The 26,098-nt window shown below is 38.9% G+C and overlaps 1 protein-coding gene across 1 annotated transcript; it reads right to left on the bottom strand.

Annotated features, from left to right (window-relative positions):
- Nucleotides 1–3,202: 3,202 nt before the first annotated feature.
- LOC131903927 (vomeronasal type-1 receptor 4-like) lies at nucleotides 3,203–25,250 on the bottom strand. Its single transcript, XM_059254810.1, has 2 exons — nucleotides 25,197–25,250; nucleotides 3,203–4,096 (listed from the first exon to the last, which is right to left on the bottom strand). Exons 1-2 carry the CDS (start codon nucleotides 25,248–25,250, stop codon nucleotides 3,203–3,205), a joined length of 948 nt encoding a protein of 315 aa, XP_059110793.1.
- Between the last annotated feature and the right edge of the window lie 848 nt (nucleotides 25,251–26,098).

The following is a 26,098-nucleotide window of genomic DNA, read 5'->3' as shown; positions in this document are numbered from 1 at the left end:
ACCCCACGAAACTTTACTCTGTATTTCTCTGATACATGAAGTTGTTGAAGGTGGATGACTACAAGGAAATACTACCTCCTACACGTTAGGATAGGTGCACATATGAACTCTCAGTGGTGATGACAGTCTGTACAAAACCTGTGCGAAAGCAAGCCAGATCAAAACCCATCATAGGGAAGACAATTAGGCACACAATGCCAACCCTAGTTGTGGAGTCATTGCCAACTTTTAGCTGAATAAAGTTATTTGGTGGTTCAGTAACGATCCTGGAAGCTGTTTGGAAATATTTCCCACAGGTGAGTAGTCATAAATATTGATCAAACAAGGACACTTATACAAATATGTCCATGACACATTCATACAAGATCCAAATATGTTGTGATCAATTATTGCAGTGCTTATTATTACTTTCCAGACTGACATCTCTTACACGTTGTAAGCATCGGTTCAGAATGCTAGAACTTACAGCATGCTGGATATTAAAGAAGAAAGGAAATAGATCTCTCAGGTTTATATGTCAAGAGCATCTTAGCAGCTTCTACTAAGCTGTAGAGAAGGTCTTAGATTAGACAGTTTTATTGTTGCTTGGAATACGTCCAGAAGACCTCACAAGACTAGAGAGAAATCAAAGGGAGCTTAATCATGTGACCAACTCTGGGGAAAATCCGATGCTGAGCAAAATAACACACTGCACAGATGAGCTCAGATCTCCTGAAAGGGTAATTTCCCCCAAATCTGTAAACAATCTCTTGAACTAAACATCCTAAAGGTTCCAGCATCTCTGCATCATCACACTAGTGATTCAGCTCCCAATACAGGAAATGTCTGGTTAGTGTATGGAGTACTCCCCAAAACACAGCACACATGTGTTGAGAGAAGAAAGCTTACAATGGGGCTCTGTTACAAAGATGGGGGAATTCCACCACAGACATGAGAAAATACATACAATTTTATCATATTTTAATTCACGGGATTCATTGCTGTGGGATGGTCTGTATGTCAAATGTGTTGCTGATTGGTCAATAAATAAATCACTGATTGGCCAGTGGCCAGGCAGGAAGTATAGGCGGGACTAACAGAGAGGAAAATTGAGAGAACAGGAAGCTGGGTGAGGGAGACACTGCCAGCCGCCACCATGACAAGCCGCATGTGAAGATCCCGGTAAGCCATGAGCCATGTGGCAAGGTATAGATTAATGAAAATGGATTAATTTAAGCTATAAGAACAGTTAGCAAGAAGCCTGCCATGGCCATACAGTTTGTAACAAATATAAGTCTCTGTGTTTACTTGGTTGGGTCTGAGAGGCTGTGGGACTGGCAGGTTAGAGAGATTTGCCCTGACTGTGGGCCAGGCAGGAAAACTCAAGCTATAAATGGCGCCCAATGTGGGGCAAGAGTTTCCACCTAAAACCTGAGTAAAAAGATTCTAAAACGGAGCTAAAAACAGCTCCTAATTGTCTCTTTCAAGCTAGCAGCAGCCTGCATGTTTGAGCTACTATGGCGGGTTCCTGGCGTGCATGCTTGACCTGCAGTATGGCAGGAATGAGGCCTCTGCAAGTGGCACATTAAGCTGTGTGGTGGATTTAGCCTTTGCTAGTACAAAACAAAACAACAACAAAAAAAAAAAGGTTTCTGGGCTACACGCTGCTTTGATAAAAGCATAGACCCACTATTTCTGAGAGTTGATGGCTCCCAGAGCTGGCGGAAAACGTACCACCGCCATGTTGGAAAGCTAAAGTGGGCAGAGCATCTTTGAGTCTGACAGCAACGTGTCTCCATTTGTGGGGCAAATGTAGAGGAGTGCCCAGTCTAGAAAATATTGATCAGTGCATGGCTGACTCATACACAGATGTTTAAAACATAAAGATCAGTAATTTAGAACTTTAGGGTGAAAATGAAAACACAGTGGTCTAATGTCATAAAATGTCTTGTTGGAAAATATAACCTTTAAATAAAGATAAAGTTGAGTCATGTTTTTTTAAAACAAGATGAATCATTATGAAAATAAATTTTAAAAACAGAAATTAAGAGATTAAAATAAAGTAGAATGGGAGATTGATGGAGACATAGGTGTAAATTCTCATTATTTTGTGATATAATACTGATGAGAGCTGTACAGGACTAATATTGCTTGATTGAGTTCATTGGCTGTTTTATAAACATGCGTTAACTATAAACATAACAATAAGTGAAAATAATTTTATTTAACAAGTCACCCAATATGTCAACAGATCATTAATTTTTATGTTAATAAAATAATTAGTAATAGTGTAAAACAAAAAGTGTAGTGGGTACCTGATCCCCCTATAACCTTGAGTTACCAGCCCCTAGGGCGTGGCCTCGGGGACAGCTGAAGACCGGCCCCCTGGCAGTAGGATCTGGATGCACCTACTGATGCATCCCTGGTGCATGAGTTGGCTTTTTGAAGCCTACTACCTATGGTGGGACACCTTACACAGCCTTGATGCAGGGGGAGGGGCTTGCACCTGCCTCTGCTGAATGTACCAAGCTCTTCTTACTCCTCATGGGAGGCTTTACCTTGTTGGAGGAGGGAATGGGGGGCAGGATACCGGGATGGGAGGAGAGGCTGGAGGAGGGAAGAGAGGAGAATCTGTGATTGGTATGTAAAATGAATAAAAAATTTCTAAAAAAAAAGACCTCAGGGACACCTATGCCTCAGTCTCTTCTCTCCATTGTGGCCTTGGATGGTGCGGACTGACTCAGGTGACCGGGGCTGCATGGGACAGGACATCAGCCTTCCAGGACTCTGCCACAACTTTGCTTTATCCTGTTTAGTGAGTTGTTCTCCCCAATATAATTTCTAAATAAATAGTCCCTTTATCAGTATCTGCGGATTATCTGCAATAAAAGAGCAAAATAAAACATAAAATGTATGTTCATTTTGAAATTTCCCTCTCAAATTTATATGAGTTGCACAAAATATTTCGAACTACTATGGGACAGATAATGAATATTATCTGAGTAAATGCATGTTCACAGGTATGTGTATATAAACACATTCATATATTTATATGAAAATATGCACAGTTAACAGAGTAGTTTAAAGAAACTGTCTATATCGTTATTATATGTATGTTATGCTACACATATAATTGTGTGGATATGACCACGTATGCAATAAAATTGTGAAAAATTTTCAATTTACTTGTTTGTCTTAAAATAGTTATTTTTATTATCATATTTTATTTCTTTTTCAGAGAAAGCAGACAACAGGATGTACTGGAGAAATGGCTCATGAGCAGGAAGGGGCTGACAGTTGGGAAACACCCAGCAACTAACACAGACACACTCACCAGGAGCCAACTGAGATTAAGAAAAAAAGCTAAACAGATGATAAATATGCAGGAGAGTGTGTAAAAGAACACAAAGGTGCTCACCAGGAGAAGGACAGTTTTGGTGGCTCTGGACTCAGGGGAAGACCTAGAGGAGACCTTGGACCTGGGCATGTATTGCATCCTCTGCTTGTGTCTGTGCAGGATGAAAACCATGTAGGCACTGGCCCAGACCATGAGCCCCACAAAGAGAAAATCAGGAACCGACAGGAAGGTTATGTACACTATGTCACTGGTTTTATCAAGATTATCAGCAGCACAGTATCCCAGATCTTCTAGGTTTGCTGTGTTGTTCTTGCTATATTTTGCTCTCACATACACAAGATTAAAACTACTGGCAAACATGTACAGGATCCAGCTCAGGTACACAGAAGACCCAATGTATTTGTGTGTTCTTCCTTTAAACTCTGCCCACCTGGAGTCCCTTGGACTGATGGTGATGGCCTGGACGACACTCAGGAAGCTAGTGCTGCCTATGGACACACCTTTACCCACTCTGTGGAGGTAGAAAAGCCCTTTGCATCCAAAATCACTGAGGAAGTCTTTCCATCCAAACACAGCTATTATCTGGGGTACCCCTTTACAGGACAGACTTAAGATGTTGGCTATAGTCAAGTGCATCAGAATGCAGTCTGTGGACCTTAACCTGTACTCCCTGAAGTGAAACAACAGATAACGGTGGAGGAGATAGGAGTTGCCCAGAACTCCTACCACAGTCTGTGACAAGAAGATTGACAGGTCCTGCTGTCAGCCTGAGGGTCCTGCATGGGAAGATGATGCCAGAGGTTACATGTATTGTGTCATTCATAATGAGTCTCAGTATAAGTATTCAGCAGAATTTTCTTTCCTTGGGAGGTTGCTGGCTTATTCTGTGAATTTATCTTCATACATCATGTACAGGGCCTGGCTCTATGTACAAGATGACTTTACACCTGTTACGGCATGTGGGGAAGCCACTACCATAACTTATATTATAAAAATGAAAAAGCTTGAATGAGGGTTAGTGAGGCCAACTCTTTATAAATTCACACTCCAGTTAAGACTAAAATGGGGTTCTAAAACTGGCTGAGTGGCAAGAGAGAGAGAGTGAGAGAGAGAGAGAGAGAGAGAGAGAGAGAGAGAGAGAGATAGATTCACTTTTTTGATGCAATAAAAATTCACGTAGTTGTAAAGATTAATTTTGTTGATTAATTAAAATGTAAGTAAATATAGAACTACCTCAGTTAATTTTTGTGCATTTCTGTAATTATAATGCAACAGTAGCCTATATCATGATGGGTTATTTGCAAATAGGCAACCATCTCTCAACAACAGAAGAGGCATACAAGTCCTCAAATGACTGATATTAGGAATAGTTTCAATGACCCTTTTCAAACAATTACGATCATCATATATCATGTACTCTCAGTCTTGTGGGGAAAAAGACCAATACATGAAAATTGTGCATAATATCAATAAAGTATTATTAATTTCAGATCAATTTTACACATTACTTACATTATTTTTCTTCTCTGACTATGTACAGTGACTCTGACAGTTTTTTCCTTTGGACCCTGCCTCTCAGATGGCAATCAGTTACACTCACTGTGTTCTTACCCAGATGCTGATCTCAGCACTGTGGCCACATGTATCTGGTCAGCTGGATACAGCCAGCCAATTCCTGATATATAAGTCTTTGATTCTGTGACCTCATCTCCCCTCAGACTTGCAATTATCATTTCACCTTCAGTAGCAATGGGAAATGATCAGCTATGAACTTTTTTTAGAACTTTCCCCCTAGTTGATAGTTAGCTGAGACAATCACAAGTTTCTGTACAACACGACTTAAGCGAATGTTGGAGGGATCAAAGATTCTCTTCCAAGTCTTTGAACTTGGGATGGAGAGAGTATCTCATGGGAAAGGAAGTGGAAACACTTGGGTCTGACATGGAAAGTACTGACAGTATCTTTTTTGTCTCCTCGAATTCCTGGTTTTTCTCACTGAGAATTTTCCCAGACTCTAGAATTATATTTTTATACCACATCTTCATCAGTTACTCCAATATGTTTGTTACTAGAAGATTAAGAAATGTGACAAAGTACCTAGATGGGTGGGAATTTCCCATGGTTGCATGTTATTCACATTTTTACAGTATGGATTGTTTGATTTTGAAGCTCTTTAAAGACTCACAGGTAGTCATCATCTACTTGATGATTTTTTTCTGGAAGAACCCAAACTATTAAGATTATCTGCATACTAGTTACCAGTCCCAGAGTCCCAAGAGGCCTCCAGAGAAATTCAGCCTTTGATATTGCTCTTAGTTCCCCTCCATAACTGTATCATAATTCCCTGTTGGTGCAGCCAGCTCATGATTTTAGTGCAGAAGATAGAGAAATCAGTCATGAACTGGCCAGGCTACTGACTCGCTTACACAATGCTAGAATGTGCTAACCAGCTTGCCTGGGAAGAAAAGATTCCAATGTTCTATTTTCTAATGGACCCTGATACTACAATACTGACCTGCCTGACAAGATGTGCGACTGGAGCTATATTGACAATACTTTTTATGGGGTAACCAAGTGCTCTTTTGATTGGGTTTTAGATCAGTCCATGGGAGAAAATTCATTCCTGGGACTGGGAACATTGTTCAAACCACAGGAAAGTAAACTCTTAGGACCCAATGAGAATACCCTGATAATTGTCTTGCTAATTGTCCATGTTGTCAAACTTCCTTAATTACTTAGGTTTATTTCAGAGTTTATGCTGCTCCCAAACTTGTTTAAGAGAAGCTTATTATAGTGGGTAGTAATAAATATAGAGAAGCATTATTGTTGAAAGTACTAGAATGAGCAAATGAGAGTGTTTAGCTGTAGATGGAACTTATGTACTGACCGTTAAACTAAAAAGTGAGGCAACTTTGCAGAAGAGTGGGTGGAAATATTGTAAAGACCAGCGAATAATAGCTTTAAATCCTGTCTTTGGGTAATGACACAGTTGTAGCACACATGAACTCACAGTAGCTACAGTTATATAGAAGACCTGAAAATAGTGAGTCAATTAAAATTGCAGCATGGCAGAGGTAAGGAACTACTAATATCTCACCTCTGGCTGAGGAGCTATGAACAATTGTTGGCTACTACAGAAGGAAGAGTCTGTTTTCTTTGGGCGTGTGGACACTGGTGGACTCTTTATCTCCCAGTGAATGACCACATACCCATGCATATATTCATAGCACTAAGCTAAAATGGCCAAATAATTAAGCAAATAGAATATCAAAAAAGACTAATATGAAGTCTGCAGGAGGGTGTTATGGAAGGGGTCTTGGGATAATGTTTGATAGGGTAGTGAAATGTGGATATGATGAAGATGTATTGCATACATGTAAGAAATTTGCAAGGGAGAAATTAAAATTAATATAAAAATAAGAAAGCCATAAACAATAAACTCTTTAAATGAAAAAAAAAAAGAGCTGGGTAGTGGTGGCACACACCTTTAATTCCCCAGCACTTGGGAGGTAGAGGCAGGTGGGTCTCTGTGAGTTCGAGACTAACCTGGTCTACAGAGTGAGTTCCAGGACAGGCTCCAAAGCTATATAGAGAAACCCTGTCTCAAAAAAAAAAAAACACAAAGATAAAAAGAAACCCAGTGAAAAATACTTACACAATTATTATGATTCATCTAGATAAGCCCTATTTTGTTGTTTCTTTGTTTCCAGCTCCTACACTGTGATAATTACTTAAATATGGGTCTGATCCATTAAGATCTGTTGCAGTATATCCAGCCTCACAAAGTTTGTGTCTCTCCATGGAACTCTAAAAAGCCTTCAGCCTTGTACCAGGGACTTACTGAAATTACTTCCTTCTTAACTTGCTTGTGAATAAAGGCTTGCCCTGCATGGGAAGATTGGTATCACCTACTAGAAATCTGAGGACCAATCCTTTCCTCTCCTTTCCTTCATTTTCTCTCTGTCCTAGGAATTGTTTTGAGACACCATTGCTGGGAGATATGAACAAAGTTCTTTTTTCAGGCTGGGACCCGATGACAGACCACAGTCGATTGACAGAAACATCTACTTGGTGGATGTTTGGTAATCATTGTTAATGGAGTGACTTATAGAATATGGGTTAGGATTAGATATGAGAGAGAAAATGCTCTAACACATCAATATCAACAAAACCCATCCATGATGGCTCACAAAAGCTGTAAACCTCGGGTGCATTGAAAAGCTTAAAGGCAGACGAACAGTTTTCAGAATGTTACTTCCAGGTTTTTATTTGGCCCAAGTCTTTTTCAGTAAGTATGGCTGTTCTTTGCTTCTTATGTTCAGTTCTGATGTCTGCTTGTCCTGGTTGCTTGACTATTCTGCCTCTTCCAAGCATCTAAGATGTCTGAGACTTACTAAGCAGCACCCCTTTAAAAAAAAATTCTGTCCTCAGTCCTAACCTCTTATTTATGCCTGAGGACAAGGGGCCCTGTCAATCTTGTGCCTTTCACTTACTTCCTGAATCCGTTCAGTTGTTTACTTCCTGAGCTTAAGGAGCAATCCTACAGGGTGGATGGAATGTTTCATGTCCCCTTAGGGCATTGTGTTATTAAACTTGGCAGTACACACTCTATCATAAAATATCCTGTTGTTTCACCTGCTTTTAGCATCCTGTGATCAAACAAGCTTCCTCCAAAATGTAAGGTTTTAAATGTAAGGAAAATACTACACAACAGGTTTACTCCAATACTTTACATGTGATCAGCCCATCTCTCAAATACAGATATTTCTATTTATCTTGATTTCCACAATCTCTGTCTCAAAGGGAATTGTTATTTATATCACTCAGCTTCTCTTCTTGTAAGGCCCTCAGACAGATCTCATTAAAACTTCATGTCTCATGGATTCAGAAGACAGGCAGTAAGAGGCTTTTGTTTTTTTTTTTCTTTTCTTTTTTTCAGAGCTGAGGACCAAACCCAGGGCCTTGCGCTTGCTAGGCAAGCGCTCTACCACTGAGCTAAATCCCCAACCCCTGAATTTTTTATTAATTACTTCCGTACCCACTTTTCATCCACTTGAACTCCATTCCCTTTTACTGGTTAGCATTTCTAGACAATTTGAAACAATACCTAATAACTGAGGAAGAGGGAAATTCAACTGAGAAAATAACTCCATCCAATTCCTGTTATATAAGCCCATATAGCGTTCCCTATATTGTCCTTCAGTCACAGGTGTTGTTGTGAGACACAATTCTGGGTGAAATATAGACAAATTTCTATCTACTCCAGATGGGAAACTGATGAGAAACAATAGTTAGAGAACACTAAAGCCCCACTTGCTGAACCAATGAGTTTTATTGACAAGAATATGTAAATAGAAGGTGTTACTTACAAAAATATGGAATAGGTGTTAGATACAGGAATAGAAATGACTCAAAGACGGATGCATTGACAACTTTAAAAATCTACACTGTAACATGAATCTTAGAAGGTCTTGTTAATAAAACAAACCCAGGGCCAGGTATTGGGGTGAACACTGAAAGATCAGTGAGACAGAACACAAACCACAGCCACCTCACCTCACCAACTCCTCAGTTGATCTCGTTTCCTCAAACTGGAACCCTCTGTGTCCTCATCCGAAAGGATCTCAGCTGAACTGCTGCTCAAAAGCCTAAAAGCTTAACCTAGCTCTAGTTCCTGGTTTTCATGCCTTACATAACTTTCTGCTTTCTGCCATCACTTCCTGAGATTAAAGGTGTGTGTCACCATGCCTGACTGTTTCCAGTGTGGCTTTGAACTCACAGAGATCTGGATGGATCTCTGCCTCCAGAATGCTAGGATTAAAGGTGTGTGTGCCACCATTTTCTGGCCTCTATGTCTATCTAGTGGCTGTTCTGTTCTCTGACCCCAGATAAGTTTATTAGGGTGCACAATATATTGGGGGACACAATATCACCACATACACTGTGCAGAAACCCCTTGGATACGGACACACATTTGAGATGTCCCAAGCTAGTTCACTGTTAGCAGTAAAATCGTGAGGGATGGGAAGGATGGGTTAAGTGTCTCTTCAAGGCCCTAAGAGGCTCATGTACTGCTGGAGAGTTCTTCCATAAGGGAGACTTATAGGCCTGAACTCATGGAGCAGTCATGAGTCATCACAGCTTCTATGATGCAGTCATCATGCCCAAGGCTATCATAGAATACAGAGCTAAATTGGAAGACAATCTCAGAACATTCTGCATTTGTTTTGTTGTAAAAATAGTTTTCAAACAAGGTATTTTTTTTTTGAGACAGGGTTTCTCTGTGTAGCTTTGCGCCTTTCCTGGAACTCACTTGGTAGCCCAGGCTGGCCTCGAACTCACAGAGATCCGCCTGCCTCTGCCTCCCAAGTGCTGAGATTAAAGGCGTGCGCCACCACCGCCCGGCTCAAACAAGATATTTTTATTCTGGCTTATTGTTTAAATTCCTTTGTGTTCCAAGTTGGAATGGCTCAAAAATCATACTGAAGCCAAGCTCCACGCACTCCACTTTCCAGTTTCCTGGGATTTCATAGAGTTTCAGTTCATTGAGATTTCTTGCATGTTCATGAGCAGCCCTGATGGAGGATTCAGCATTTCCCTGTAGAAACATTAAATCTTTCATATGTTTGTGTTATGACCTTTGAAAATCACAAATGAAGTCAAGAAAACGCCATCTTTATGTCAAAAACAGGCTTCAGTGTAGATGTAACCAACCGTCTTATTAAATAAGATACACAGAGCCGATTCAGAGAAGAAAGCCAAGAGGTCAGAGCTAAGAGCCTCACCCTTCCTGCTTCAGTGATCCTCTTCAGTCAAGAGAGCTCTCCGAAAGGGACCTACTAATATGACTACAAATTCTATTGTAATGTCTAACTACTAACTATCATTTCTTTATATCCTAATAGTTGGTAATAATAACATTCAAGGATCAGAAAATTGCATTGTTAAATGAACGGTATAAGTACAATTAGAAATATACATATAGCATTTTCTAACAATATCAATTTCAATATATATAATTTGTATACAATATAAAACAATCCAATCCAATGTAAAGTATTTAAAATTAGTAATTGTCTTTTTCTTCTTTCTTTCTCTCTTTTTTTTTAAAACAAGAACCTTAAATCTAATCTGCTTAGTCTTTTTCCTAACCCTTGACAACAACTTGTAACCAACCCCCCTAAACAATGAAAATTATCCCAGACCCAAAACCCATTAAAAAGACCAAAAAACCACCCGCCCCATACCACCTCTTTGGGAATGTGGGCGTCGTATTCTTAAAATTGCTTCCTGCTGGGTATGGGCAAAGTTATCTTTATCCTGAAAGAAAAATTTTAGGTTAATTGTCAAATTCTAGGAAAGGTAACTATATCCTTCATTATCCATTCTGTGTATAATGCCAAAGTTCAGAGTTTATCTCAAGTCCTTATTCAAGTAGTCTTTGAGACTGGATCATCTCAGCTAGTCATCTCAAAATTGCTCTGAGCACCTTGTAGTTCAAAGCTGATCTGTAGATGATATTTGTCAGCTTAGTGATGTTATTATTGTCCACGTGGAATTGTTGTTGTTGTGGGGCCCCAACTTCTTCCTGGAGACTTCAGTTGATATTAGGCCTGGCCATGATTTCCTGCAGAAAACTGATAAGAGACTCGAACACAAAGACATATATATGCAGCTAATTGAAGCCTTTTTTCTAGAATTAATTAGTACTCTATATGACCATTCATATCTTAACAAATTTAAAATGTATATATATATATATCTATATATATTAATCTTGTAAATTTTGATATAAAATTTATACTTTAAGAAAAGTTTAAAGAATCAGAATAGAATCAAAGAGTTGAGACTAGTAATAGAATAGTCCCTTAATTAATTTGGCTTTTCTCCTCTCCCATAGCAGAAGATGGCTCTTTTATTCTGGCATGATATAGGGAGTTTTCATTTTCCTTTTAACAACATGCATGAGTTTAAAGAAGGAGAGAACCATTCTCCAACTCCAAAGTCAGCTTTAAATTTTAATTGGACTGGGACTATTAGAAGACCAATAGTGTTAAATCTTTAGAGAAAAGCAGAAACAAACATTTAGGAAGACATAAAATTTTTTAGATAATATATACCCATATGCTGTTTCACTCAGTTTCCTGGGATAGATGATTTGTCCCTTTTCTTCAGTTGTCTCATTTGTTCAGTGTTCTTCAGATTCCTTAACCTTCATTCTCCTAAAAGACGAAAACAAAAACCTTTCCCCAAGACTAATTTTGGGGATGTTCCTTTTTGGCAAGTTATTATCTGATTAAATGAAAAGACATGTGTTACTGGTATAAGTTAGTTTAAATTGGATGTTCATGTTGGTTGATGAGCTATCACCTCCTATAATTAAGAGGTTTCTCTTGTTCAAATCGAACCTTTATCAATTTTGATGGTACCCACAGCTTATCTTCTCCTGTAGAAACAAAAGCAAAACCTCGTCCCCAATGTAACACATACCCTGGTTTCCATTCTGAGGTCAGCACATCCTTAAAGTATATAGGCTGATTTAATTCTGTAGCTTTTTCTATTATCCAACGTCTCTCTGCAGCTGTTGTTCCTTTCTCATTGGCATTAAGAAAATTCAAAGTTAATAGAGCATTATGCAGTCTATTTCTGGGGGTTTTTGTTACCCCTTTCTGTTTATTTAGCATATCCTTTAGAGTTCTGTTTGATCTTTCTATAACTGCTTGACCTGTAGGATTATGTGGTATGCCTGTAATATGCTTTATATTGTAATAAGCAAAAAACTGTTTCATTTTAACAGAGACATATGATGGAGCATTGTCAGTTTTGATTTGTGCAGGTATACCCATGATGGCCATAACTTGTAGCAAATGAGTGATTACAGAATCAGCTTTTTCAGAACTCAAAGCAGTTGCCCACTGAAATCCTGAATAAGTATCGATAGTGTGATGTACATATTTCAGTTTTCCAAATTCTGCAAAGTGAAACACATCCATCTGCCAGATTTCATTCCTTTGAGTACCCTTTGGGTTACATCCTGCTGGTAAAGGCGTTTGATTGTAGAAGGAACAAGTAGGACATTTCTTTACTATTTCTTTGGCTTGTTGCCAGGTTATGGAAAAATCCTTTTTTAAACCTTTACTATTGACATGATGTTTTTTATGAAATTCTGAGGCCTCCAGCACATTTCCTATTAATAACTTATCACTCTCATCATTGCCTTGTGCTAGAGGGCCTGGCAGACCAGTATGGGATCGAATGTGAGTTATATATAAAGGATGACTCCTTTTCCTGATTGTATCTTGTAATTGAATAAGTAGTGAAGTTAATTCTGAAGCATCAGGGATAAATTCTGCAGTCTCAATATGTAATACTACTCTTTCAGCATACTGAGAGTCAGTTACTATGTTGAGAGGTTCTGAAAAATCCATTAATACCAACAGAATAGCATACAGTTCTGATTTTTGAACTGAATTATAAGGACTTTGAACCACTTTACTTAAATTTTCTGATTTGTAACCTGCCTTTCCTTGTTTGTTGGCATCTGTATAAAATGTACGAACTCCAGATATGGGCTTTTCCCGTACAATTCGAGGCAAGATCCAATCAGCTCTCTTTATAAGATCAATTCTATCACCTTTGGGATATTTGCTGTTAATTTCTCCCAAAAAATTACTGCAAGCTCTTTGCCAAGGTTCATTTTCTGTCCATAATTTTTCAATGTCCTCCTTAGTTAAAGGTACGACAATTTCTGCTGGGTCTATTCCTGCTAATTGACGAAGTCTCAATTTTCCTTTCCAAATCAAGTCAGAGATTTTTTCCACATAAGTTTTTAATTTTTTGTTTGGTTTATTAGGTAAAAATATCCATTCTAATATAATATCTTCCCTCTGTACTAATATTCCTGTAGGAGAATGCCTAGAAGGTAAGATAACCAAAATGCAATCCAGCTTTGGATCAATATGATCTACATGCCCTTCATGTACTTTCTTTTCTACCAAGGCCAATTCTTTCTCAGCTTCAGGTGATAATTCTCTTGGACTACTTAAGTCCTTGTCACCTTCCAAGGTTTTGAACAAATTATGCAGTTCATCATTTTTTACAACAACAATAGTTCATAGATGAGAAATATCTCCAAATAATCTTTGAAAGTCATTAAGAGTCTGTAGTCTATCTCTCCTAATTTGCACCTTTTGGGTTCTAATTTTTTGTAGCTCTATTTTATATCCTAAATAATTAATAGAATCTCCTCTTTGTATCTTTTCAGGAGCAATTTGTAATCCCCAGCAAGGCAAAATTTTCTTTACTTCTTCAAACATTCTTTCTAAAGTATCTGCATTTGAGTCAGCTAGTAAAATATCATCCATATAATGATAAATTATAGATTTAGGAAATTTTTTACGTATCACTTCCAATGGCTGTTGTACAAAATATTGGCACAGAGTTGGGCTATTCAACATTCCCTGTGGGAGGACCCTCCACTGAAATCTTTTAACCAGTTGAGAATTATTATAAGTAGGCACTGTGAAAGCAAATCTTTCTCTGTCTTTTTCTTGTAAGGGTATTGAAAAGAAACAGTCTTTTAAATCAATAACTATGAGAGGCCATCCTTTTGGTAACAGAGTAGGCAAAGGAATTCCAGATTGTAGAGAGCCCATTGGCTGAATTACTTTGTTAATTGCTCTAAGGTCTGTTACCATTCTCCATTTACCAGATTTCTTTTTAATAACAAATACAGGAGAATTCCAAGGGCTGGTTGATTCCTCAATATGCTGAGCATTTACCTGTTCTTCTACCAGCTCTTCTAAAGCCTGGAGTTTCTCTGTTGTTAAAGGCCATTGCTGGACCCATACAGGCTTGTCTGTCAACCATTTTAAAGGTAGAGCTGTTGTTGTCTTTGGAAGATCATCAGTTGTTGTGCCCTGTTCTTGTATAATATGGATGGCTGGTGACCATTCAGAATATTGCCTTCTAATATTTCTCTCAGAAACATGTGCTAGTTTATGATTTGTTTCTGAGATTGGAGGGATGTTAATCTGAGTATTCCATTGTTGCAACAAGTCTCGACCCCACAGATTCATAGCTATGTTAGCTACATATGGTTTTAATTTTCCTCTCTGTCCTTCTGGACCTATATATTCGTGCCATCTTGCACTCTGCTTCACCTGAGATAATGTCCCAATTCCTAACAGTTGAACGTTTACCTCCTGAAGAGGCCAAGTTGGATGCCAAAATTCTGGTGCAATTATGGTAACGTCTGCACCTGTGTCTACCGGACCAGACAACAAAACACCATTTATTTTTATTGATAATTTTGGTCTTTGTTCATTAATAGAAGTTTGCCAAAAAATTTCTTTATGTTTTCTCCTGAATTTTCTATTCTCTCTGTTTCATCATCCTGACCAGCACGACTTATCCCAATAGGCCTTTGGTTATTTAATTGCTCTGAGTAGGGGTTTCCTCTATGACTGCAGGAAAGGTTTGAACTGGATTTGCTATTGGGGCCTGCATGAGGCCCCTCTGGGAGTTTCCCGAAGACTGAGGCAAAGGATTACCCTGTCTGTCCCTTGTTGATCTACATTCATTGGTCCAGTGTTTTCCCTTACCACACCTTCTGCACACTCCAGAAGGAAGGGGCATTCTGTTGCCATTGTTCCTTGAAGAAACATTGTTTCTAGGAATGACCTGTTTACAGTCCCTTTTCAAATGATGTCTCTAATCCAATCTTCTAAAGGTGCAGACCTTGCCTTTAACGGCCTGATTATTGTTTTGCATGCTGCATTCGCATTCTCAAAGGCCAAAGATTCAATTATTATCTTACTAGCTTCTGAATCCGGGACCATTCTCTTTACTGCTGAAGCCAGTCTTTGTAAAAAATCTGTGAAAGATTCTTTTGGGCCTTGTACAACCTTTGTAAATGACTCAGTTTTTTTTCCTGGTTCCTCAACTCTGTCCCATGCATTCAAGGCTGCTGTTCGACATAAAATTAGGGTTTGGACATCATATAAACATTGTGTTTGTGCTGAAGCATATTGACCTTCTCCAATAAGCTGATCCTGGCAGACTTGTATTCCTTTATCCCTCCACTGTTTTTCTATGTTTTTAGCTTCATCCTTGAACCAAGTTAGCCACTGAAGCCTTTGACTGGGTTCAAGAACAGCTTGTGCCAGCTCCCGCCAGTCCTGTGGTACAATCCTATTATATGTTGACCAAGAGTTTAACATTTGTTTTACATATGGGGAATGCATGCCATAAGATACTATTGCCTCCTTAAACCTTCATAAATCTAACATTTCAATTGGAGCCCAAATATTTTGTGTAGTCATTTGATCAGGCAACTGCTGTACGGTTACTGGACAAACTAAGGGTGACTGTGTGAAAACAGGCTTTCTTTCTGTAACCCTATGATCTAATCTTGAAGCAACTTCACTGTTAGTTTCTTCTGTCTGAGTTTTTACAGGTTTAACAGGTTTTTCTAAAGCTGTCACCCTGGCACTTAAATTGACTATCTTTTTAAATAGTAAAATAAGGATAAGCATAGTAATAAAATGCATAATTCAATCAACATTAATCTTCTCATATAGCTGTTCCATTGTCAGACTGTCTAAAATTGCAAACAAAGCCCAATTTTCTTCCAATGTACACAGAAAACCCATTTTTTTTTAATGTGGAAAAAAATTTTTCTTTTAGATAGTTTCCTTTAAAATATCTGATATGTTAAGTGACTTACCAAGTCCTCATAGAACAATACCAATCTGAGGGAATTTCAAAACAGCCACCTAGTGTCTGAGTTGTGAGTCCAGAGAGAGAGAGAGAGAGAGTGAGAGAGAGAGAGAGAGAGCACGCAAGAACTGTAGCCGCAAGTTCTGCCTAAGAGCTTGAATCCAGCCACGTTCCCGCTTGAGCTTAGTCAAGCCTTGGCTCTGGCTACCTTAAGCTCCAACCACATGCATTGGCTTTACAGGCAGGGGCCCTGTTCGGCAGGGCAGGCCTGAGTTGTTTTTGCACTGGCTTTAAGCAAGTAGCTCAAGGTTATTCCAGCCTGATGCCAAGCCGACCTGGGCCAGGCTAGGGAGCCGGCCACCCTGGCGGGAAACCGGACCTACCGCCAAGCCAAGTTAAGCAGTTTTTAATGGATTCTTGTCACGTTGGGAGCCAAATGTAGATGTAACCAACTGTCTTATTAAATAAGATACACAGAACTGATTCAGAGAAGAAAGCCAAGAGGTCAGAGCTAAGAGCCTCACCCTTCCTGCTTCAGTGATCCTCTTCAGTCAAGAGAGCTCTCCGAAAGGGACCTACTTCCTGTGTGTATGTCTTTATATAGTCTAGCTGTTCTGCCTTCTCATTGGTTGTAAACCTAAACACGTGACTGCCTTGTCACTGCCTGTATGTACCGCCATCCAGGTCCTTAAAGGCATGCGCCACCACCACCACGCACTTGCTATGGCTCTAATAGCTCTGACCCCCAGGCAACTTTATTTATTAACATACAATTAAAATCACATTTCAGTACAAGTAAAATACCACCACATTTAGTGCTGTGGGATGGTCTGTATGTCAACTGTGTTGCTGATTGGTCAATAAATAAATCACTGATTGGCCAGTGGCCAGGCAGGAAGTATAGGCGGGACTAATAGAGAGGAGAATTGAGAGAACAGGAAACTGGGTGAGAGAGACACTGCCAGCCGCCATGATGACAAGCTGCATGTGAAGATGCCGGTAAGCCACGAGCCATGTGGCAAGGTATAGATTAATGGAAATGGATTAATTTAAGCTATAAGAACAGTTAGCAAGAAGCCTGCCACGGCCATACAGTTTGTAGCCAATATAAGTCTCTGTGTTTACTTGGTTGGGTCTGAGTGGCTGTGGGACTGGAGGGTGATAGAGATTTCTCCTGACCATGGGCCAGGCAGGAAAACTCTAGCTACACTTTAGTTTCAGGTTAATTCACTCTTTTATATGTTGGTATGAAGACCCCAGTATGTTACACTGTCACCTAATTTGCCATTGGGGAGCTTTATATATATATTATAATTTTTTATTAAAAAAGATTTTTTTCCTTTTACATACCAACTTGTTTCCTCTCCCTCCTCTTCTCCTGCTCCCCCACCTACCCCCATCCCACTCCCTCCTCATGGAGAATAAGGTCTCCCTTGGGTAGTCATTGGGGAACTTTTTAAACTTATCTCTGTCCTATCTTCCTCTTTCACCCCTCATCATCCACTTAACTTCCATGCCCCCTTGCACTGCTTAATTTTTTGTTGATTTTAAACAGTCTCTGATCGTCTTGGAGGAGGCAACTTCAGTTATGAAAATTCCTCCATCAGATTACCTGTAGGCATTGTATATTGCACTTTTTGATTAATAAATGATGTGGGAGGGGTCAGCCCTCTGTGGGTATTACCAAAGTATGGGCAGGGGAACTTGGGTTTTATAAGAAGGCAGGCTGAGCAAGCCACAGCCTGCAAACCACTAAGTTGTATTCCTCCACACGTTCTTTAGTTTCTGCCTCTAGGTTCCTAACTTGACATCCTGCCCACGCTTTACTTTATAATGGCTTGTAAGATGTAAAGGAAGCCATGCCATTCCTTAACAGGTATTTTGGCCATGATGTTTATCACAGTAGTAGAAAGCAAACTAAGACACTCCTCCACTTTAGTGGCTTTATTTGCTTACAAAGTCAATTTTTTAAAGATTCATATGGTATTTGTTGTATGTTGGGTATATTTTTTTCTCCTACCTCCCCAGGACCCTTTCACGGACCCTCCCTTCACCATTATTAATTCTGCCTTTTAATTTCATATGACATAGATCTGTATAAGTTCATCACTGATAATGCTCTTTGTCTTCCTCATCTTCCAGGACTTTTGCTTCCTCATGTCCACTAACCCATTCTGGATTTCCCTACCCAAGCTCAGGATTAGAATAGCATTCTGATTTCTTTTTATAAAAATGTTATGTTAATTGACCCTTTGCATCTAATTTATAAATTATTTTGTTCATTTTATTTTTTCTACTAGCCCTTTGAACCCATTTTATATTCAATGTTTAATGTACCAGGAAAAATTTTACTTTTTGAATTATTTCATACTACTTATAAAGTCAATCACTTATGTTGTGATATATTTGTAATATTGAGTAGACTCTTTTTTATTATATTTTCTTATTTTTTTTATTTTTAACACATCCAGACTGCAGTTTCCCCTCCCTCGACTCCTTCCAGCTTCCTCCATCCACTCCTCTTTCGTTTGCATTTGCATATCCCAGGGATATCAGCCAAACACAGCATAACAACATAAAATAAGACTAGGTACAAAGTCAGGCAATCGAGTAGGAGGAAAAGGGTCCCAGGAGCAGACAAAAGAGTCAGAGACATCCCCATTATCACTGTTAGGAGTCCCACAAAATTACCAAGCTAAAAATCTTAACATATTTGCAGAAAACCTAGGGAAGTCTCATGCAAACTCTGTGATTGCTGCTTCAGTCTCTGTGAGCTCCTATAAATCCTGACTCATTGATTCTGTGGTCTGTGTTCTCTTGTGTCCTTGACCTCTCTGGCTCCTCTAATTCTTCTTCACCCTCTTCCATGACATTCTCCAATCTCCAAGGGGAGGGACACAATGGAGATCTCCAATTTGGCTCTCTCTACTTAATATTCACTATGTGTTTCTCCATTTTCTCTTTCTCTCTTCAGCTGCCAGCAGGGCCCCTCTGATGACAATTGGGCTAGGCACCAATCTATGAGCAGAGCTAAATATCATTAAGAATCATTTTATTGATTTTTATTTTTTAACCTAGTACTCTGAGCTACCCAGCCTCTGGTTCCTGTTCATCTAGGCAGTGTCTGTCATGGGATCCCTTTCATGGCATGAATCTCAAATTAGACCAGTCATTGGCTGGCCACTCCCAAAAGTTCTGTGCAACCATTGCCCCCAAAACATCTTGCAGACAGCATTTTTTTACATTGATTATATGTTGAAGGATTTGTGGAAGGGTTGGTGTCCCATTTGCACCACTGGAAGCCTTGTCAGGTTACTGAAGATGACCAGTTCAGGCTCCATACGCTCTATTACTAGGAGTCTTCCTAGCATCACACTTGTAGATTCCTGGGAATTCTTACTGCACTGGGTTTCTGCATCACCCCCTAAATGATCTCCAATTCTAGTTATCTCTCCCTGTACTCCCTCCCTCCTCCCCTTCCTGATCCAGGCTGTTCCCATCCCGACCCATTCCAAGTCTACTCTATTTCCCCTTCTCAGAATGATTCTTGTATCCTCCATAAAGCCCTTCTTGGTACTTAGCCTTTCTGGGTCTGTGGATTATAGCATTATTATTATTTCATAGCTAATATCCACTTATAAGTGAAAATGTACCATGTTTGTAGTTCTGGGTCTGGGTTACCTCGCTCAGGATAATTTTTTTCTAGGTCCATCCATTTACCTGAAAATTCATTGCTGTTGTGTTTTTTTAGTAGCTGATTAATACTTCATTGTGTAAATGTACCACATTTTCTCTATCCATTCTTCAGTTGAGGGACTGAAGTTTATTTCTAGTTTCTGTACATTGTGAATAATGCTACCATGGACACAGATGATCAAGTGATTTTTTTTAAGAAATTTTTTATTCATTTTATATACCAACCATAGATTCCCCTCCTATTCCTCCTCCCTCTCCCCCCAGGCTCTCCCTCAACCTACCCCTTATCCCATTCTCCAAAATGATAAGGCCTCCCATGGGAAGTCAGCAAAGACTGGTACATTCCTTCAGTTGAGGCAGGACAAAGCTCCTCCCTCCTGCATCAATGCTGAGCAAGGTGTCCCACCATAAATAATGAGCTCCAAAAAACCAGCTCGTGCATCAGGGATAGATCTTGATCTCACTGCCAGGGACCCCCTCAAACAGACCAAGCTACACAATTGTCTCCCACATGCAGAGGGCCTAATCCAGTCTCATGCAGGCTCCACAGCTGTTCATTTAAAGTGCATGAGTTCCCATGAGCTTGGTTCAATTGTCTCTGTAGATTTCCCCATCATGATCTTGACCCCCTTGCTCATATAATCCCTATTCCTTCTCTTTGATCCATTTGTCTGCAAATTTCATGATGTCATTGTTTTTTACAGCTGAGTAATACGCCATTGGATAAATGTACTACATTTTCCTTATCCAGTCTTTGGTTGAGGGGCATCTAGGTTGTTTCCAGCTTCTGGCTATTACAAATAATGCTGCTCTGAACATAGGTGGGCAAGTGTCCTTGAGGTATGATTAAACATGACTTGGGTATACGCCCAAGAGTAGTATCATTTGGACTTGAGGTAGACTGATTCCCAATTTTCTGAGATGTCACCACACTGATTTCCAAAGTGGCTGTACAGGTTTGCACTCCCACCAACAGTGGAGAAGTGTTCCCCTTGTTCCACATCCTCTCCAACATAAACTATCTTCACTGTTTTTTAACATAGCCATTCTGACAGGTGCAAGATGGAACCTCAGAGTTATTTTGATTTGCATTTCCCTGAGGACTAAGGATATTGAGCAATTCCTTAAATGACTTTCAGGCATTTGAGATTCTTCTGTTGAGAATTCTCTGTTTTGCTCTGTAGTCTATTTTTAAATTGGATTGTTTGGTATTTTGATGTCTAGTTTCTTGAGTTCTTTATATATTATATATTTTATGATATATACATGCCCATCTATCAGACGTGGGGTTGTTGAAGATATTTTTCCCATTCTGTAGGCTGTTGTTTTGTCTTATTTATTGTGTACTTTGCCTTAGAGAAGCTTCTCAGTTTCAGAAGGTCCCATTTATTAATTGTTGCTCTCAGTGTTTGTGCTACTAGTGTTATATTTAGGAAGTGGTCCCCTGTGCCAATCATTCAAAGCTATTTCCCACTTTTTCTTCTATCAAGTTCAGTGTCACTGGATTTATGTTGAGGTCTTTGATCCATTTGGACTTGAGTTTTGTGCATGGTTATAGATATGGATCTATTTGCAGTCTTCTACATGTAGACATCCAGTTATGCCAGCACCATTTGTTGAAGATGCTTTCTTTTTTCCATTGTATTGTTTTGGCTTCATTGTCAAAAATCATATGTTCATAGGTGTGCAGATTAATGTCTGGGTCTTCAATTTGATTCCATTGTCCACATGTCGGTTTTTATGCCAATACTAAGCTGTTTTTATTACTATAGTTCTATAATAGAGCTTGAAGTCACGGATGGTGATGCCTCCAGAAGTTGCTTTATTGTTCAGAATTGCTTTACCTATCCTGGGTTTTTTGTTTTTCCAAATGAAGTTGAGAATTGTTCTTTTGAGGTCTGTGAATAATTGTCTTGGGATTTTAATAGGGATTGCATTGAATCTGTAGATTGCTTTTGGTGAGATTGCCATTTTTTATTATGTTGGTCCTACCTATCTAAGAGCATGGGGGATCTCTCCATTTTCTGATATCTTCTTCAATTTCTTTCTTCAAAGACCTAATGTTCTTGTCATACAGATCTTTTACTTGTTTGGTTAGAGTTACCCCCAAGGTATTTTATATTATTTGTGGCTATTGTAAAGGGTGATGTTCTCTGATTTCTTTCTTGGCTGGTTTATCATTTGTATATAGGAGGGCTACTGATTTTTTTTTAAGTTAATCTTGTATCCCACCACATTACTGAAGTTGTTTATCAGCTGTAGGAGTTCCCTGTTATTTTTAGGGTCACTTAAGTATACTATCATATCATCTGCAAATAGGGAAAGTTTTATTCTTCCTTTCCAATTTATATTCCCTTTATCTCCTTTTGTTGTCTTATTGCTCTAGCTAGAACTTCAAGTACTATATTGAATAGATATGGGGAAAGTGGACAGCCTTGTCTTGTTCCTGATTTTAGTGGAATTACTTTGAGTTTCTCACCATTTAATTTTATGTTGGCTGTCAGCTTGCTGTAAATTGCCTTTATTATGTTAGGTATGTTCCTTGTATTCCTGATCTCTCCAAGTCCTTTATCATGGAGGGATGTTGGATTTTTGTCAAAAGCTTTTTCAGCATCTAATGATATGATCATGTGGGTTTTTTTCTTTCAGTTTGTTTATATGGTGGATTACACTGACAGATTTTTATATGTTGAACCCTGCATCGCTGGGATATAACCTACTTGATCATTAGTGGATGACTTCTTTGATGTGTTTTTTGATCTTGTTTGCCAGTATTTTATTGAGTATTTTTGCATCAATATTCATGAATGAGATGGTTTTGTAATTCTCTTTCTTTGTTGCATCTTTGTGTGGTTTGGGTATCAGGCTAACTGTAGCCTCACAGAAAGAGTTTGGCAATGTTCCTTCTGTTTCTATTGTGTGGAACAATTTGAAGAGTATTGATATTAGATCTTCTTTGAACTTCTGGTAGAATTCTGCATTGAAACCATCTTGCTGTGGGCTTTTTTGTTTGTTTGTTTGGAAGAGTTTTGATGACCGCTTCTGTTTCCTTAGGGGTTATTGGTCTATTTAAATTTTTTATCTGGTCTTGATTTAATTGTGGTATGTGGTACCTATCCAGAACGTTGTCCATTTCTTTTAGGTTTTCCAGTTTTGTGGAGTACAGGTTTTTGAAGTATGATTTGATGATTCTCTGGATTTCCTCAATGTCTGTTGTTATGTCTCCCTTTTTGTTTCTGATTTTGTTAATTTGGATATTCTCTCTCTGCCCTTTGGTTAGTTTGGATAAGGGTTTGTCTATCTTGTTGATTTTCTTAAGGAACCCGCTCTTTGTCTCATTGATTCTTTGTGCTGTTCTGTTTCTATTCTATTGATTTCAGCCTTCAATTTGGTTATTTCCTGGCATCTATTCCTCCTGGATGAGTTTTCTTCTTTTGGTGCTAGAGCTTTCAGATATGCTGTTATGTCACTAGTTGAGATTTCTCCAACTTCTTTATGTAGGCATTTAAAACTATGAACTTTCCTCTTAGTACTGCTTCCTTAGTGTCCCATAAGTTTGAGGATGTTGTATATTCATTTTCATTGAATTCTAGAAAGTCTTTAATTTCTTCATTTATTTCTTCCTTGACCCAATGGTGATTCAGTTGAGCATTATTCGGTTTCCATGAGCTGTAGGTTTTCTGTAATTTGTGTTGTTGTTGAATTTGAACTTTAAGCCGTAGTGACCCAATACAAGGGGTCATTCCAATTTATTTATATCTATTGAGATTTGCTATGTGACTGATTATGTGGTCAATTTTAGAGAAAGTTTCATGCTGAAAAGAAGGTATATTCTTTTGTGTTTGGGTGGAATGTCCTGTAGAAGCCTATTATGTCCATTTGAGTCATTACATCTGTTAGTTCCCTTATTTCTGTGTTAAGTTTCTGTCTGGCAGGCCTGTCCATTGGTGAGAGTGGGGTATTGAAGTTTCCCACTATTAGTCTGTGGAGTTCGATGTGCAATTTAAGCTTGAGCAATGTTTCTTTTATATATGTGTGTGACCTTGTATTTGGAACATAAAAGTTCAGAACTGAGACTTCATCTTGACGGATTTTTCCTGTGATGAATATGTAATGTCCTTCTTTATCTCTTTTTATTCATTTTAGTTTGAAGTCTATTTTGTTAGATATTAGAATAGCTACACCAGATTGCTTCTTAAGTCCATTTGATTGGAAAATCTCTTCCCAACCCTTTATTCTAAGGTAGTTTCTGTCTTTGAAGTTGAGGTATGTTTCCTGAATGCAGCAAAAGGATGGATCCTATTTTTGTATTCATTCTGTTAGCCTGTGTCTTTTTGTAGGCAAATTGAGTCCATTGATACTAAGTGATATTAATGACCATTGTTAATTTCTGTTATTTTTTGGTGTGTGTGTGTGTGTGTGTGTGTGTGTGTGTGTGTGTGTGTGTGTGTGTTTCCCTTCTTTGGGATTTGCTGGTGTGGAACTATTTATTGCCTGCGTTTTTCTGGGTGCATCTAATTTCCTTAGTTTGGAGTTTTCCATCTAGTGCTTTCTGTGGGGCTAGATTTGTGGATAGGTTTTTCATGAAATATCTTGTTTACTTCTTCTATGGTGACTGAAAGTTTTGCTGGGTGTAGTAGTCTGGGCTGGCATCCATGCTCTCTTAGTGTCTGCACAACATCTCTCCAGGACCTTCTGGCTTTCAGAGTCTCCAATGAGATGTCAGGTGTTATGCTGATGGGTCTGCCTATATATGTTACTTGGCCTTTTTTTCTTTGCAGCTCTTGATATTCTTTCTTTATTCTGTATGTTTAGTGGTTTGATTATTATGAGGTAAGGGGACTTTTGCGGGGGGGGGTCCAGTCTATTTTGTGTTCTGTAAGCTTCTTGTATCTTAATAAACATTTCCTTTATTAGGTTAAGAATGTTTTCTTCTTTGATTTTGTTCAATATATTTTCTGTGCCTTTGAGCTGATATTCTTCTCCTTGTCCTATCTCTAATATTCTTTGATTTGATCTATTCATGGCGTGTCAGATTTCCTGGACTTTTTTGATATGGCTTTGTTGGCTGTAATGTTTTCTTTGACCAACCAATCTATTTCCTGTATCATATCTTCAACGCCAGAGATTCTCTCTTCTATCTCTTGCATTCTGTTGGATATGCTTGCACCTGTAGTTTGTATTCATTTACTCAGATTTTTCATTTACAGCATTCCCACAGTTTTGTCTTCTTTATTGCCTCAAGGCTTGAACTGTTTCCTTCACCTGTTTTATTGCTTTTTCTTGGTTTTGTTGGCTTTCTTTAAGGAATTTGATTTTTCCCAATTTTTTTGTTTGTATTTTTCTTGATCTCTTTAATGGAATTTTACATTTTCTCTTTAAATTCCTCTATCATCTTCTTAAAGTTGATTTTAAGGTCCTTAACAACTTCTGCTTCTTTTACATTGGGATGTTCAGGTTTTGCTGTTGTATAACGACTAGTTTCTGGTGGTGCCATATTGCTCTTTATGTTGTTGAGTGTATTCTTGCACTGGCATCTTCCAGTCTCTTCCTCCAATCCATGCAGGTGGTGTTTGTGTCTCAGGAAGCCGTTCTTGGTCCAATCTTAGTCCAATCAGAGCTGGCAGAGTGTCTCAGGGAGCCACTGGGGTCACAGGGGATGGCAATCAAGTGTCTTTATGGAAGAATGGAGTTTCTTCTATGTATATGCACAAGAGTGGTATAGCTGGGTCTTGAGGTAGATTGATTCCCAGTTTTCTGAGGAACTGCTATATTGATTTCAGTAGAGGCTATGCAAGTTTGTACTCTCACCATCAATGGGAGTATTCTTCTTGTTCCACATCCTTGCCAGCATGAGTTATCACTTGTGTTATTGAACTTAGCCATTCTGACAGATGTCTGTTGAGTATTTATCAGCCTTTTCCGATTCCTCAATTAAGAATTCTGTTAAGGCCTGTTTCCGTTTTTTTCATTCGATTATTTGGGTTATTGATATCTATTTTTTTGTACCTATCTCTCGATTAGTTTTCTATTTTGTCAGATATTAAAATGGCTACACGTTTGCTTCCTAGGTCCATGTGATGGTTTAAAAGAAAATGGACCTGATAGGGAGTGGCACTTTAATGATCTTTGGCTTTGTTGGAGTAGGTATGGCCTTGTTGGGGGAAGTGTGTCACAGTTGGGGTGGGTTTTGAGGTCTCCTGTGTTCAAGCTATGACCAGTGTGGTGCACAGTTGCTTCTGCTACATGTGAATCAAGATGTATAACTCTCAGTTCCTTCTCCAGCACCATGTCTGCCTGCATGCCACCATGTTTCTAGCCATGACATCAATGGATTATACCTCT

Source organism: Peromyscus eremicus, chromosome 1 (assembly GCF_949786415.1).
Source record: "Peromyscus eremicus chromosome 1, PerEre_H2_v1, whole genome shotgun sequence".
Classification (NCBI taxonomy): domain Eukaryota; kingdom Metazoa; phylum Chordata; class Mammalia; order Rodentia; family Cricetidae; genus Peromyscus; species Peromyscus eremicus.
This window is presented reverse-complemented; position numbering and strand designations above follow the sequence as displayed.

Bases quoted from the DNA above. Each gene is read 5' to 3' on its own strand.
- LOC131903927 (XM_059254810.1), bottom strand. From the start codon at position 25,250: ATGGCACCACCAGAAACTAGTCGTTATACAACAGCAAAACCTGAACAT. The intron at 4,097-25,196 runs GTAAAAGAAGCA...TCAGGCTGACAG, and splicing joins CAAAACCTGAACATCCCAAT to CAGGACCTGTCAATCTTCTT.